At 36.9% G+C, this 12,655-nt stretch overlaps 1 protein-coding gene across 1 annotated transcript in view; it reads right to left on the reverse strand.

Moving 5' to 3' along the window:
* Positions 1 to 12,655, reverse strand: part of VPS45 (vacuolar protein sorting 45 homolog (S. cerevisiae)) — a 67,646-nt gene that overhangs the window by 48,609 nt on the left and 6,382 nt on the right. Inside the window, exons 4-10 of the mRNA XM_010838722.1 lie at positions 11,042 to 11,121; positions 9,919 to 9,987; positions 9,660 to 9,797; positions 9,113 to 9,223; positions 6,223 to 6,357; positions 5,678 to 5,791; positions 5,111 to 5,278 (exon numbers count right to left, since the gene is read on the reverse strand). Coding sequence (XP_010837024.1) covers positions 5,111 to 5,278; positions 5,678 to 5,791; positions 6,223 to 6,357; positions 9,113 to 9,223; positions 9,660 to 9,797; positions 9,919 to 9,987; positions 11,042 to 11,121 — 815 coding nt within the window. The remainder of the gene's footprint in view (positions 1 to 5,110; positions 5,279 to 5,677; positions 5,792 to 6,222; positions 6,358 to 9,112; positions 9,224 to 9,659; positions 9,798 to 9,918; positions 9,988 to 11,041; positions 11,122 to 12,655) is intronic.

Genomic DNA, 12,655 nt, shown 5'->3' on the forward strand with positions numbered 1-12,655 from the left:
TCAACATTCAGAAAATGAAGATCATGGCATCCGGTCCCATCACTTCATGGGAAGTAGATGGGGAAATAGTGGAAACAGTGTCAGACTTTATTTTTCTGGGCTCCAAAATCACTGCAGATGGTGACTGCAGCCATGAAATTAAGATACTTACTCCTTGGAAGGAAAGATATGACCAACCTAGACAGCATATTAAAAAGCAGAGACATTACTTTGCCAACAAAGGTCCATCTAGTTAAGGTTATGGTTTTTCCAGTGGTCATGCATGGATGTGAGAGTTGGACTGTGAAGAAAGCTGAGTGCCAAAGAATTGATGCTTTTGAACTGTGGTGTTGGAGAAGACTCTTGAGAGTCCCTTGGACTGCAAGGAGATCCAACCAGTCCATTCTGAAGGAGATCAGTCCTGGGTGTTCATTGGAAGGACTGATGCTGAAGCTGAAACTCCAATACTTTGGCCACCTCATGCAAAGAGTTGACTCATTGGAAAAGACCCCAATGCTGGGAGGGATTGGGGGCAGAAGGAGAAGGGGACGACAGAGGATGAGATGGCTGGATGACATCACTGACTCAATGGACATGAGTTTGGGTAAACTCCGGGAGTTGGTGACGGACAGGGAGGCCTGGCATGCTGTGATTCATGAGGTCGCAAAGAGTCAGACACGACTGAGCGACTAAACTGAACTGAACTGAACCCAAGGTCAGGAAAGAAGAATACAGACTAGATTCTTCTTTCAAATGAAAAGTTGTGATATGACAACACAACCATGCAGAATGGGGAGGGGAATTATTTATTTTCTGAAGATTTTTCCTTTATGGTATGAAAAAAAATCTTCCTTACTAATCAGTCTTTTCCAAGGCTATGCATGTTTCAATGGCAGTACACTGCAGTTTGGTTCTAGTGAAATTCTTCTGAATCAAACTGGATAACTGGTTAGAAGTGGCAGCAATTTTTAGGTTAATTTTTAGCAATATATGAGCTTTTCTTCCCTCACCATCATACAGTCATTATTCAATAAAGCAAACTTCATCTCTACTCAAAAATCAATTCATTGCTTCATGACGTTATTATCATCTAAGGTCAAGCCAAGGAATGCTGTATCCCATCTAGGGGTCAAGCCCCTGGCATCTACTCATTATTAAACAAAAGTTCTCTTTATTGACTATTTACATCATGTTGCCAAAGAAATCCTTTATGGTGGTGGAGTCGAAATCAACTGCTCACTGTAAAACCCTAATACCATGGGCAAAAAAATCTTCAAAAGATAATTTTTTTTAAATATAGGGATTTCTTGGCAGTCTAGTGGTTGAGACTCCAGGCTCTCAATGCAAAGGGCACGGGTTTGATCCCTGGTTGGGGAACCTGTATGCTATACTGGCAAAGTGGATCACAAATGGAATTCATATTTTAAAGTGTCTATTTTTCTTTTAAAATGAACAAAAAATAAGATTTCAGGCAAAGGAATTATAGTAGCCATTTCTAAATGCTTTCCATATGGTGAGATACAAATAAAGATACTAAAATTGGCTAGTGATTAAGTTTGGTTCTATTGTTTTAAAGGGAAAGCTAAAATGATAAAGAAACATAAGGAAATTTAAATTTAGTTACAGGACACAATTCTGTTTTTATTTCATAAGAGAACAAAATTCATTTTATTGAGAAAAATAAAAAGTTTTCCTTAGGAATATTTCAATTAGGCCCACAGACCAACTCTAAATTGTTATTAGCAGTATTGTTTAAACAAAGTTGGTGAAGTTAAATAGATAATGAAGTATCTTTACAAAGGAATACTGTTTAGTGATTTAATAGAATGAGTGTTTAGGTTCTAGTCTGGAACAGTCTCTGAGACACAAAGTAAGTGAAAAAGCAAAATGCAGAACTATGTGTACGATATGGTATCATCTGAATTTTAAAAAAGAGAGAGAAGGAAATACACACACTCACACAGGCTTGCACATGCACAGAATAACTGTAAGGATGCAAGTGAAACTACTAACAGATTCAGTGTGTACTATTTATCTATTTCATCGAATACTTATATTATCTATCTAAGAATTAAAACAGGATAAACCATAATGGAAAAGAATATAAAAAAGTATATATATATAAAACCGAAATCACTTTCCTATACAGCAGAAATTAACACAACATTGTAAATCAACTATATTTCAACAAATATTGATTAAAAACTAATTAGAATTTAATACAACTAAAAATAATAGTCACCCTAAGAGTTCTTTGTGAAGATTTAAGAATACAGAGATAAAATTAGAACTGCTGACAGAAGTACTTTTCATAAATATAAAGCAAATAGCATTTTTATGATTTTAAAAATAATGTTTACCAAGAGGAAATCTTGATAAAGATTTTTAAAAAGTAAAAATCAGCAACTATAAATCACAGTATATAACTAAAGCAACCATAGGTGGGTGAATTTGTTTCTTTCAATTGTATCATATCTTTAAAAAACTAGGCTTAAGGACTTCCCTGGTGGTTCAATGGTTAAGAATCTGCCTGCCAATGCAGGGGATGCCAGCTGGATTCCTGGTTGGGGAACTAAGATCCCACACACTGTGGAGCAACTAAGCCCATGCACCACAACTAGAGAGCCCCCGCACCAAGGAAAGATCCCGAGTGCCACAACTATGACCCAAGGCTGTGGCTGTGCTTAGTCGCTCAGTTGTATCCAATTCTTTGCGACCCCATGGACTGCAGCCTGCCAGGCTCCTCTGTCCATGGAATTCTCCAGGCAAGAATACTGGAGTGGGTTGCCATGCCCACCTCCAGGGGATTTTCCTAACCCAGGGACTGAACGCATTGCAGGTGTATTCTTTACCATCTGAGCTACCAGGGAAGCCCAAGGCAGCCAAAAACAAAACAAAACCAAAAATTATGCTAAGAGGAAAGAAACTAACTTTTACAAAGCACCTATCATGTGGGAAGCACTTTACATTTCACTGAATCCTGATAACAACCTAAAAGTTTGAAATCATTATCAAACTTTATGATAGGCTTGGGCAAAATAAGTAATTTTCCCAAAGAAATGTTGATACATAGAGACAGATATAAGCCAAGACAGTCTGGCTGCAAACCCTGTGTTGCTTCCATTATACCATGCTGGCTTTATTTTACAAAGAAAAATAGCAGGAGAGAAAGAGACTAGGGTTTAGAATATAGGGTCCTATTAGTAAGGAAATGTGCTTCTTATAATAAATGGCTTAGAAACAGCCATTTCCCAAAGGACTCTCATTCCCAAGTTACTTACTGTCAGTGATACCACATTTTGTCATGTCTCAGGAACTTTGGAATTATCTCTCATTTGTTCTCTCTTGTTATCCTTATAGCCAATCTGTCTCTAAATTATTTTCTCCTTTTGATATTGTCTTTCATATTTGTCCTTCTGTACATTTTTACTATGAAGAGTTTTTTTAGCCTCCCTGGTTTTAATTTTTTCACCTCCAAGGCATCCTTATTAGATTAAATTTCCTAAAATACTACTTTCATCATATCAACTTCTATGCAAATACAAATTCCTCTGACAAGCGTCTTCATAAACTAGCTTCTGTTTACCAATTCAATTTTATCTCCTATTTCTCTTCCACACCCACTTTCAACAGGTCATGCTGTTTATTATTTTTTTGCATACTTCTGCATCTTTGCTTTGCTGAAATCCTCCTCCAGATTCTATTCATTATTTACAGTCCATCTAAATATCACCTTCTCTAAGAAACTGTCCCTAATAACCTCAAATCTTACTATAGTCAGTACCACAACTCTGACTTAAATATTAACTTAAAATGCTGCCTAATTGTCTGATTATGTTACTTTTCTGCTAAAATCCTCTGACAGCTCCTGTCATTTTAAGATTAAAGCCCTATCTCCTTTCAATGGCCATAACCAGGACTCAATCTGTCCTTCTGGCTTATCTAAGACCATCCCTTATCTTGTATCCAGCACTAGCTACATTGAGTTAGTCTCTGTTCCCTTGGCTTTTTATTTTCTTAACATCTCCATGTCTGCATTCTCTCTGCCGAGAATTTCTTTTCTTGAAAAGTAATATCCTCATCTCTAAGAAGCTCTAAGAAGCCACATCCTTACAGAAAATAGCCGTCTTTCCTCTGTATTTCCATATCCCTTTGTAATACCTCCAGTATAGCACTTATTGCATATATTATAACTCCTGGTTTACATTTCTTTCTCCCTTACTAATATGTGAACTCTTTGAGGAAAAAGATGGCATTTTATTTCTTTTTGTTCCTCTAGATACTCATTGTACCTGGAGCAGGCATTCACATGTTTGTGGAATAAAAAGCAGATGCTCAATAGTATAAATTTCAGTTCAGTTGCTCAGTCGTGTCCAACTCTTTGCAACCCTATGGACTGCAGCACGCCAGGCTTCCTTGTCCATCACTAACTCCTGGAGCTTGCTCAAACTCATGTCCATCAAGTCAGTGATGCCAGCATTTTAATAGACACTGTATCTTTAAATCTTCCTAACAATCCTGTGAGATACATATCATTATACCTATTTGACAAATAAGGAAAATGGCTAAGAAATTAAGCCAACAACTCCAGGTCCCAAAGCCAGCAGTGGCAAATCAAACACTAAAATTTAGATCTTCTGATTTTAGTCTAGCATTCTTTCTAGTTGACTGGGTTGCCCTCCTAAACACTCAGTTAATCGCCTGAACCCTTAGGGAGTGCACATTTTTTCTTCTCCTGTGCCTCTTATCATCTATCTTGTGTGTGTGTTAGTCACTCAGTCGTGTCCACCTCTTTGGAACCCCATGGACTGTAACCCACCAGATTCCTCTGCCCACGGATTCTCCAGGCAAGAATAGTGGAGTGGGTTGCCATTTCCTTCTCCAAGGGATATCTTCCCCATCCAATGACAGAACCTGGGTCTCCTGCAGTGCAGGCAGATTCTTTACCATCTGAGCCACCAGGGAAGCCCATCTATCTTAAACAATCCTAATTTGTGTTCCTGTCTCAACTCCTTGTTAGACTGTAAATTCCATGTTGGTTAAGAAGGATTACTTGCCTTCGTATCACCTGCTCTGCTTGCCACAGTGGCTTACTACAGTAGGTGCTCATCAAATTGGACCGAACAGATACCTGGAGAGCACTAGAATGGTCGTTCTGACAGGCCAGTTCTTGTTCAACCTCTGAAACCTCCAGCAGATTCCGCTCACTGACCAACCGAGATAGTTCTCCAACCACTGTCACATGCTTTGACACAGTCCCAGACATCTTCTTGAACTGTGGGTAATTCTCAACAAAGGCCTGCCATGAGAAAAATATCAATTGGGGGTTCTCTTATTTCTTGAGGACAGGCATGTATGAAGAAGAGAAAAAAAAGGAAGGGATTATTCTTCTGCCCAGACTAAGGCATCTAAAACTTTCAATCACACAGCATTTTATTATGCATAAGAAGAGAAGGACTGGTATATGTCAGTAGACTGAGTCATTAAATAGTTCAAATATGACTGAGGAATGGCAAGAAGTTCATGGCTTACTATGAAGTTTTTACTATATTGTTTCCTAAAGAGAAACAGAAAATAATCTTGAACCAAACAAAAGGAATCAAGGCAGAAATCAGACCCAGAATATTCCAGAAATGTTGCTTACATGAATAGTTCCAAAGTCTTGCATGTTAGTCATCCATGTACATGTTCAATTTACCTTCATGTCTGCTATTGATTCTAGTTTTTGCTGTTCTTTTGGTTTCTTCTTCTGAAAGTCCTCCATGAGATTCTTTATGTTGCTGCCAATCTCAGCAAAGTTCAGGTACATATTCTGTGAAAAAGGAAGTTGCACACACAGTTCTATCCACTAGGCTGACTTTCAGACAATTTAAAAGGAGTGAAAAAGAACAATGAATACAGTTAGAATTGAAGGGCAAGAAAATTTCATTGTAATTACCAAATCTGGATATTGGCCAGGACACTGGTGATGAATACCACTACTAATCTCACAAAGAGCTATGGATAGGAGGGCGGTAAATAAATTGGGTTCTAATTTTTAAGGTATGAAACAAAGTACATGATTACTAAGAAAAAAGTATTGTTAAAGGGTTAGAAAAAAGTCTTCTGTCTTTCCTTGAGATGCAGTTTATCTATAGGATGCCTCTCGCATCCTTCCACACGAAATCCCACACCTGCTCCCATTCTAACAAATCAGGACTAACCTCACATAGAAAAAATTAAAAAGAACTCTAAACCACTTACGTTAGCATAGAACTCATCATTTTCAGCAGATAAGACCACTTCTCTCAAATCTTTACTGATTCCTGGCACTCTGGAAAGATCAATCCGATTGTTGTTTATACCCAGTAGTTCATGGACCATGGCCTGGTATGTCCACTAAATAAAGAATAATGACAAAAAAATTGGTAACTGACAAAATGTGGAAATATTAATTGGCAGGAAAACAAAAACTGATAATATTCTTAGTAAACTAGTCTTTTTTACATGGAGGCTCTCTAGCTCAAATTTTATTAATATTTTGTGCTATACTAAGCATTAAGATTCTCGTTTTAATTGGTTAAACATCCAAAAGTCAAAATACTTTTAGATTTCACACTTTTGGAAGAAGGGCAGCCAGATTAATATTCCTGATAGAAAGAAAACAAATTAGATCTATCATTAGCTCCAATTTTTGCCTGTGAATTAAGAGCATATTTTTGGCTTCACAGATAGGGCTATATTGGTACTGCAGTTATAAGCTGTACCATTTCCTGTATGCTTCTGTGGTTTTTCTGCAGCATGAGAAGTATGTTCTTGCAGATCTGAGTAGTGCTATATTTATCCTGGGAACACTAATATTATCAGAAAAAACCCTGTAGGTTGATCAAAACATGCATATTCAGAAAGTTGCCTGTGAATCCATTTTATTTTATATTTTTACTTAATATGCATTGTGAAGAAGGACTGGTTTCCAGTTTTACAAAATGTGAACTTATTTGGTAAAATTGAAAAGGAGAAACCCCAAAACTTGCCTTCTCACCTTTTATGGAGAATAGGTTACTTTTAGTCATAGGCCCATTAGAGAAAACTAAGTATTTTCCAGCAAATCACCCCCTAAACCTAGAGTCTAAAACTAAATATTTATATATGTATAAGTGTATACATATATAAATAATCTAGATTTGTTATAATAACTTAAGACGTTATAAAAGAAGGCGCTTTATTTCCTAAAATATTTGCCAAGTGAATCCTTGAAAAAACAAGTTTCATTAGAGCATTTAAAAAAGTACAACAAAATGTTTTATGCTTCCATACACAGCATCCTGTGCATGCTTTTGCCATTAGCACATACTTCATAATTAAAACGATCCGTTTACTTTCTCTTCATTGGATCATGAACTCTTTGAGAACAGAGACTGTATCTTTTAACCTTTTATCTCCTGTACTTAATACAGTACCTGGTACCTAACAGGTCCTCAGGTTGAGTGAATGCTTGCTTTTCTTTGGGAAACAGAATTAAAGGCAACTATTTTTCTTTCTACTTTTTTACACTGTCAAATTTCTTTCATTATTACTAAAAGTATATAAAATATGTAAAGTTATATTACTTTGAATTTTAAGAATATAAGGCAGTCGTATTATAGAGAAGTTGTACTCCATAGCCACAGATTTCCCCTAGCATTAACATTATTATAAGCTGAGATGGAACTGAAATATAGGCTGTGCCTTTTCCTACAAATTTAAAGTCACTATTAATAAAGCATCTACAAACTGTAAGGCACTGCACTTGAATTCACAGAACAAGCAATAGTAAGACAGAGTCTGCCTTGAAGGGATGTACAACCTAGGAGAATGTGAAAACAAACGTACAACACAGTGCAGTATGAGACATGAGAGAAAAAGTTCTACAGTAATTCGAAGGAAAAAAAAATCCTATCTGACAAAAAAGTAAAAGCTTCAAGGAGATGTTTCAAGTGGTTTTAAAAAATAAGAATTTTAAGAGGTGAAGATGGGGAGAGAATGTATTCCAAACACTCCAGAGTTCAGATCGAGGTCACAACATGAATAAAATGATGGCAGAGAATAATGAGGCATATCTACACAGTAGTGAGCTGCAGGTTTTCTATAAGGTTGAGCCCACATTATGAAGGATCATGGTGGTCAAGTTCAGGAATCTGTATTTAATTCAGCAGGCAAATGGGAAACAGGTAAGATTTTTAAGTCAGGAGTAATAGGTTAAGAGTTGTGAACTTTAGTAAAAGTAATTTAATAACATTGTATCTGTGAGATACATTATAGTGGAAAGCAATTAAAAGTGGGAAATCCAGTAGATGACTATTTCAGAATTCCTATAACACAGGGGTCTCCAACCCCTGGGCCGCAGACTGGTAGTGGTCCTTGGCCTGTCAGGGACCAGACTGCACAGAGGGAGATGAGCCTTGGGTGAGCGAGTGCAGCCAAGCTTCATCTGCTACTCCCCACAGATCGCATTACCTGAACACCACCATACAAGGCCAGAACACCACCCCTCTGGCTGCCCTCCCCCTGAGCCCTTCTGTGGGGAAACTGTCTTCTATGAAACCTGTCCCTGGTGGCAAAAAGGCTGGGGACTACTGCTGTAAGAGATTAGTCACACCAAGGTAATGGCAATATGAATGGGAAAGAACAGATAGACACTGGAAAAGTAGAATCTACGGAACCTAGCGTGCATGCGTGGTCAGTTGATTCAGTCGTGTATGACTCTTTGTGACCCTGGCTCCTTTGTCCATGGGAGTCTCCAGGCAAGAACACTGGAGTGCCATGCCTTCCTCTAGGGATCTTTCCAACCCAGGGATTGAACCCATGTCTCCTGTGTCTCCTGTACTGCAGGCAGATTTTTCACTGCTAAGCCACCATGGAAACCCCAGAGAACCTAGAAGTTGCCTTACTTAGGAATGGTGGCAGAAAGAGACAGGAAGGATGAGGCAGAAGCAAGAGTTGAAGATGACTGTGGCTAGAACACTGATACCAGAATACTAGGAAATACAAGGCAAAAACAAGAATAGCTAAAAATAAGGAGGCAAATAAATGGACCATGTTCATTTCCACATCTACATTTTGATGAACACCACTTGAAATCATCCTTCCATTGTGCTAACAAAGGGCTCTGCACCTGGTTTAGCAATGGGGTGATGGCATCATCGCAGCGATCTAAAATAAGTAGCAGTGGAGGGACCTCAGTCCGTCGGAATTCAAACAGTTCATATTCTTTAGTTATCACTTGCTGTGGGTAAGAGAAAGACGTTTGGTCAACCAATTGGTAGCAGATAGAGATGACATAAATAGAAAATTCATACATAAAAACCACATTTACAATAGTTTTTTTGCACTTTCACAGGCCTTCCATAAAAGGATTCAAAAGCTTGACAAAATTTTAGTAGCATTCTGTTTAAGGAGTTAGGATTTGAAACTCTTATTTTACAAGTGGTTTAAGAGGATCAAAAGAAGTTAAGTAGCTTGCAAATGTTTCCTGAGTTAAACCTAAGAATCTTAGCTCTAATTTGTTGCCTTAGGTCTTAAAATATAATTCCTACCTCTTTGCCAATAAACCTAACAAATCATCTCCTTGGTTTCAGATAAAATATTCCTTTAGTTTTGGAAATATGATAAGGAAATGAATGGTCTTGATGTTTTGGAACTGGGGATACAGAACGCCGTACCTTAACACATTCTGCAAGTCTCTTTGCTGCTTCTGATGAAAGCTGATAACGAATCATCGGACATTTCTTCAGAGATAAAAGGAGAGCTGTCAGTCCTTGAGTTGTTCTGGATAGTTGGACTGGATCCCAATTTCGACCCTTTTTGTTAAAAACATACATTCATAGAACATATTTGAATTTTTTCTTACAAGTCCAATTACTTACTGAATTAACTTCCATCTGATAAACAAACAAACAAAAACCTTCCTTCTTTCCATACCTGGCAGCAACCCAAAATATTGAGGGAAAACAAATGTGGATTCACAGCAATGTAATCACCATAAAATTCCTACAAACAAAGCACCAAGATCAGTCAGTTATTCCACAAGCTCCTAACTGTATCATGCAATAATATTTTTCATATGTGATGTAATACTATGTGATACAATCAAGTTGGAGGAAATGCAGGTATAAAAAAGAAAAATTGATCAATTAACAATTGAATAACAATAGTCAATGTGAGGGGATTAATAAGACAATTATAGAATAGAAGCAAAAATAAATCTTAAAAAAAAACCCAATCAAAAAACAAAAGTTGTATAAGTATACATATCATATTTAAGGAGACTTCTCAATTAGTAAAAATAAAACACTGCTAAAGATATACAGTGTTACACTCAGATGAGTAAAAACATTGCTGTCCAATGTATTCTCATGAGGGAGAATGTGATTTAAAATAGGTCATTCTTTTTTATTCATTTATCACCTAGCACATCCTTCTAAAAATCCAAAACTTGCTTATTTGCTCCCCTGAGGACGATATTCTTCACTGAGGTGATAAAAGTGTTTAAAACATTTGTGCTAAATGTGTTCAAGAACACTAAAGGGTTTAAGAAGGAAAAGGTAACATGAAATGTTCTAATGTGAGGTATTTCATAGCATGTAGAATATTAAAGAGTTTCCAAGTTTTAACCTAATGACCAATCTGCTTATTCCCAAAGCAAGATAATCACAAACAGAACTTTAACAAACCTCATTCATCCTTTACTTCCTATTCTCTTCCAATCAGACATAAACTATAACTGTGCAGATGAACATTCTTATAGCATAGCTCATAAGACTGCCTTTATAAAACATAACTGCCTCTGACTCCAACCCTCCCTACCAATCCAGTACCATTCCAATCTCCTTATTCCCACTGACTTCTTTAATTCTATTCCCATTCAATTTGATACCTCTTCCAAACTTTCTATATATATATGAGTAGAGTGTGATGCAATGCACATTTATTGTGTCTGATCAACAGCTTCCTTTCTTAAGAGATAAGCACTTTCCTTATTTATAGACTCAAATCTTTCAAAAGGGCCAATAAAAGAGATGTGTTAGAGGAACAATGTATTTACCTGAACCTCAGCCACAACTTCCTGTTCATCAGCTTCAGCTAATGACTTCACATCACTCTTGCTTATCACATTACTGAAATCTGAAATAGACATGTAAGATGTGGTTTACTCAGAGGAGATAATTTTTGTTACAATTAGACATAAAGGGGCCTGACAGTTAAAGTCTAATAAACTAAGTGAAGTTTAGTATATGTGGTACTATACTTTACATTGTGGTATATGTCAAACACTTTCACATTGGAATGAATAACACAAATATGTTTAAATCTGTAAATTCATAATACTTAAAAAAAAGGAACCATCATTATAGGCATTGGAGGATGCCAGGGAACCAAATCATTATATTGAAAAGAGCAAATACTTAGGAAAAAATAAGTATTTGTCCTTTTATATCCCAACTGTACCATCAGATAACCAAACAGTATTAATAGATGAGGGGAAACTCTTTATAGCAATTTTCCAGCTAAAAAGCAAAGCAGGAATGATAACAATAGAATTTAAAACACCGTTTTTTTCCCCACTCCTAATGAATCAATGGATAGAAATATTGAGCATTAACCTTTGCTAGTGTCACAGTAAGACAGTCAACAGAAGCACACAACACTGCTGATGAAAGTCTTGTCAAAAAGAAATCAAATCTGAATTTAATTAAACCTGTGTATCCAAGTACCAATTTATTGGAACTGAAGGACAGTTCTTTAAATTGCAAAGAGCATGTTTAACTATCCCATGTGGATGTAATCAGCAAGATCCAGGCTGAAGGAAACTAACAGAAGGAGGTGGTTTAGTGGTTTATTCAATAAATAGACTGTGTGGGGGTGAAGTTAGAGAGAGGAACTATAGAAGATTCAAGAAATTTCAACAATGTATCTTCCAATAGCAATGTGTGGACCTTGCTGCTGCTAAGTTGCTTCAGTCTGTTGGACTCTGTGCGACCCCATAGACAGCCTCCTACCAGGCTCCTTGCTATGATTCTAATTCAAACAAACTGAGCAGGGAAAAAAAGGCATGAAAGAATTTGAAATTTGAGCACTGAATGATGTACTAATAGTATGTTTTAAAAACGAGTCCTTATCATTTAAAGATGCACATGGAAATATTTATGGATGAAATCATACAACCTGTTAGATTTTCTTCAATATAATGTTGATGAGGGAGTAGATAGCTGTACAGCTAAAACAAGATTGGTCATGGTACAGTAACTGTAGAAACTGGGTGATGGGTACATTGGGATTTATTAGGCTATTCTGTCTACTTTTGTATATATTTGAAAACTTCCACAACAAAGTTTTTTTAAAAATAAAGGATGGGATACTAATACTAATACAAGATATTTAGTACACATAAGAATATACAAAAATACAATTATTAGAAAATGACATAAGCTGAAGGCCAGTTTAGTGCTGATATAAACTGTGCTGAAAGTCTATAAAGAATAAAATCACTATATATAAACTCATTTTCAGTTCAGTTGCTCAGTCGTGTCTGACTCTTTGCAACCCCATGAATCGCAGCACACCAGGCCTCCCTGTCCATCACCAACTCCCGGAGTTCACTGAGACTCACGTCCATCGAGTCAGCGATGCCATCCAGCCATCTCATCCCTGTCGTCCC

The sequence above is a fragment of the Bison bison genome, unplaced genomic scaffold (assembly GCF_000754665.1).
Source record: "Bison bison bison isolate TAMUID 2011002044 unplaced genomic scaffold, Bison_UMD1.0 scf7180017864104, whole genome shotgun sequence".
Lineage (NCBI taxonomy): Eukaryota > Metazoa > Chordata > Mammalia > Artiodactyla > Bovidae > Bison > Bison bison.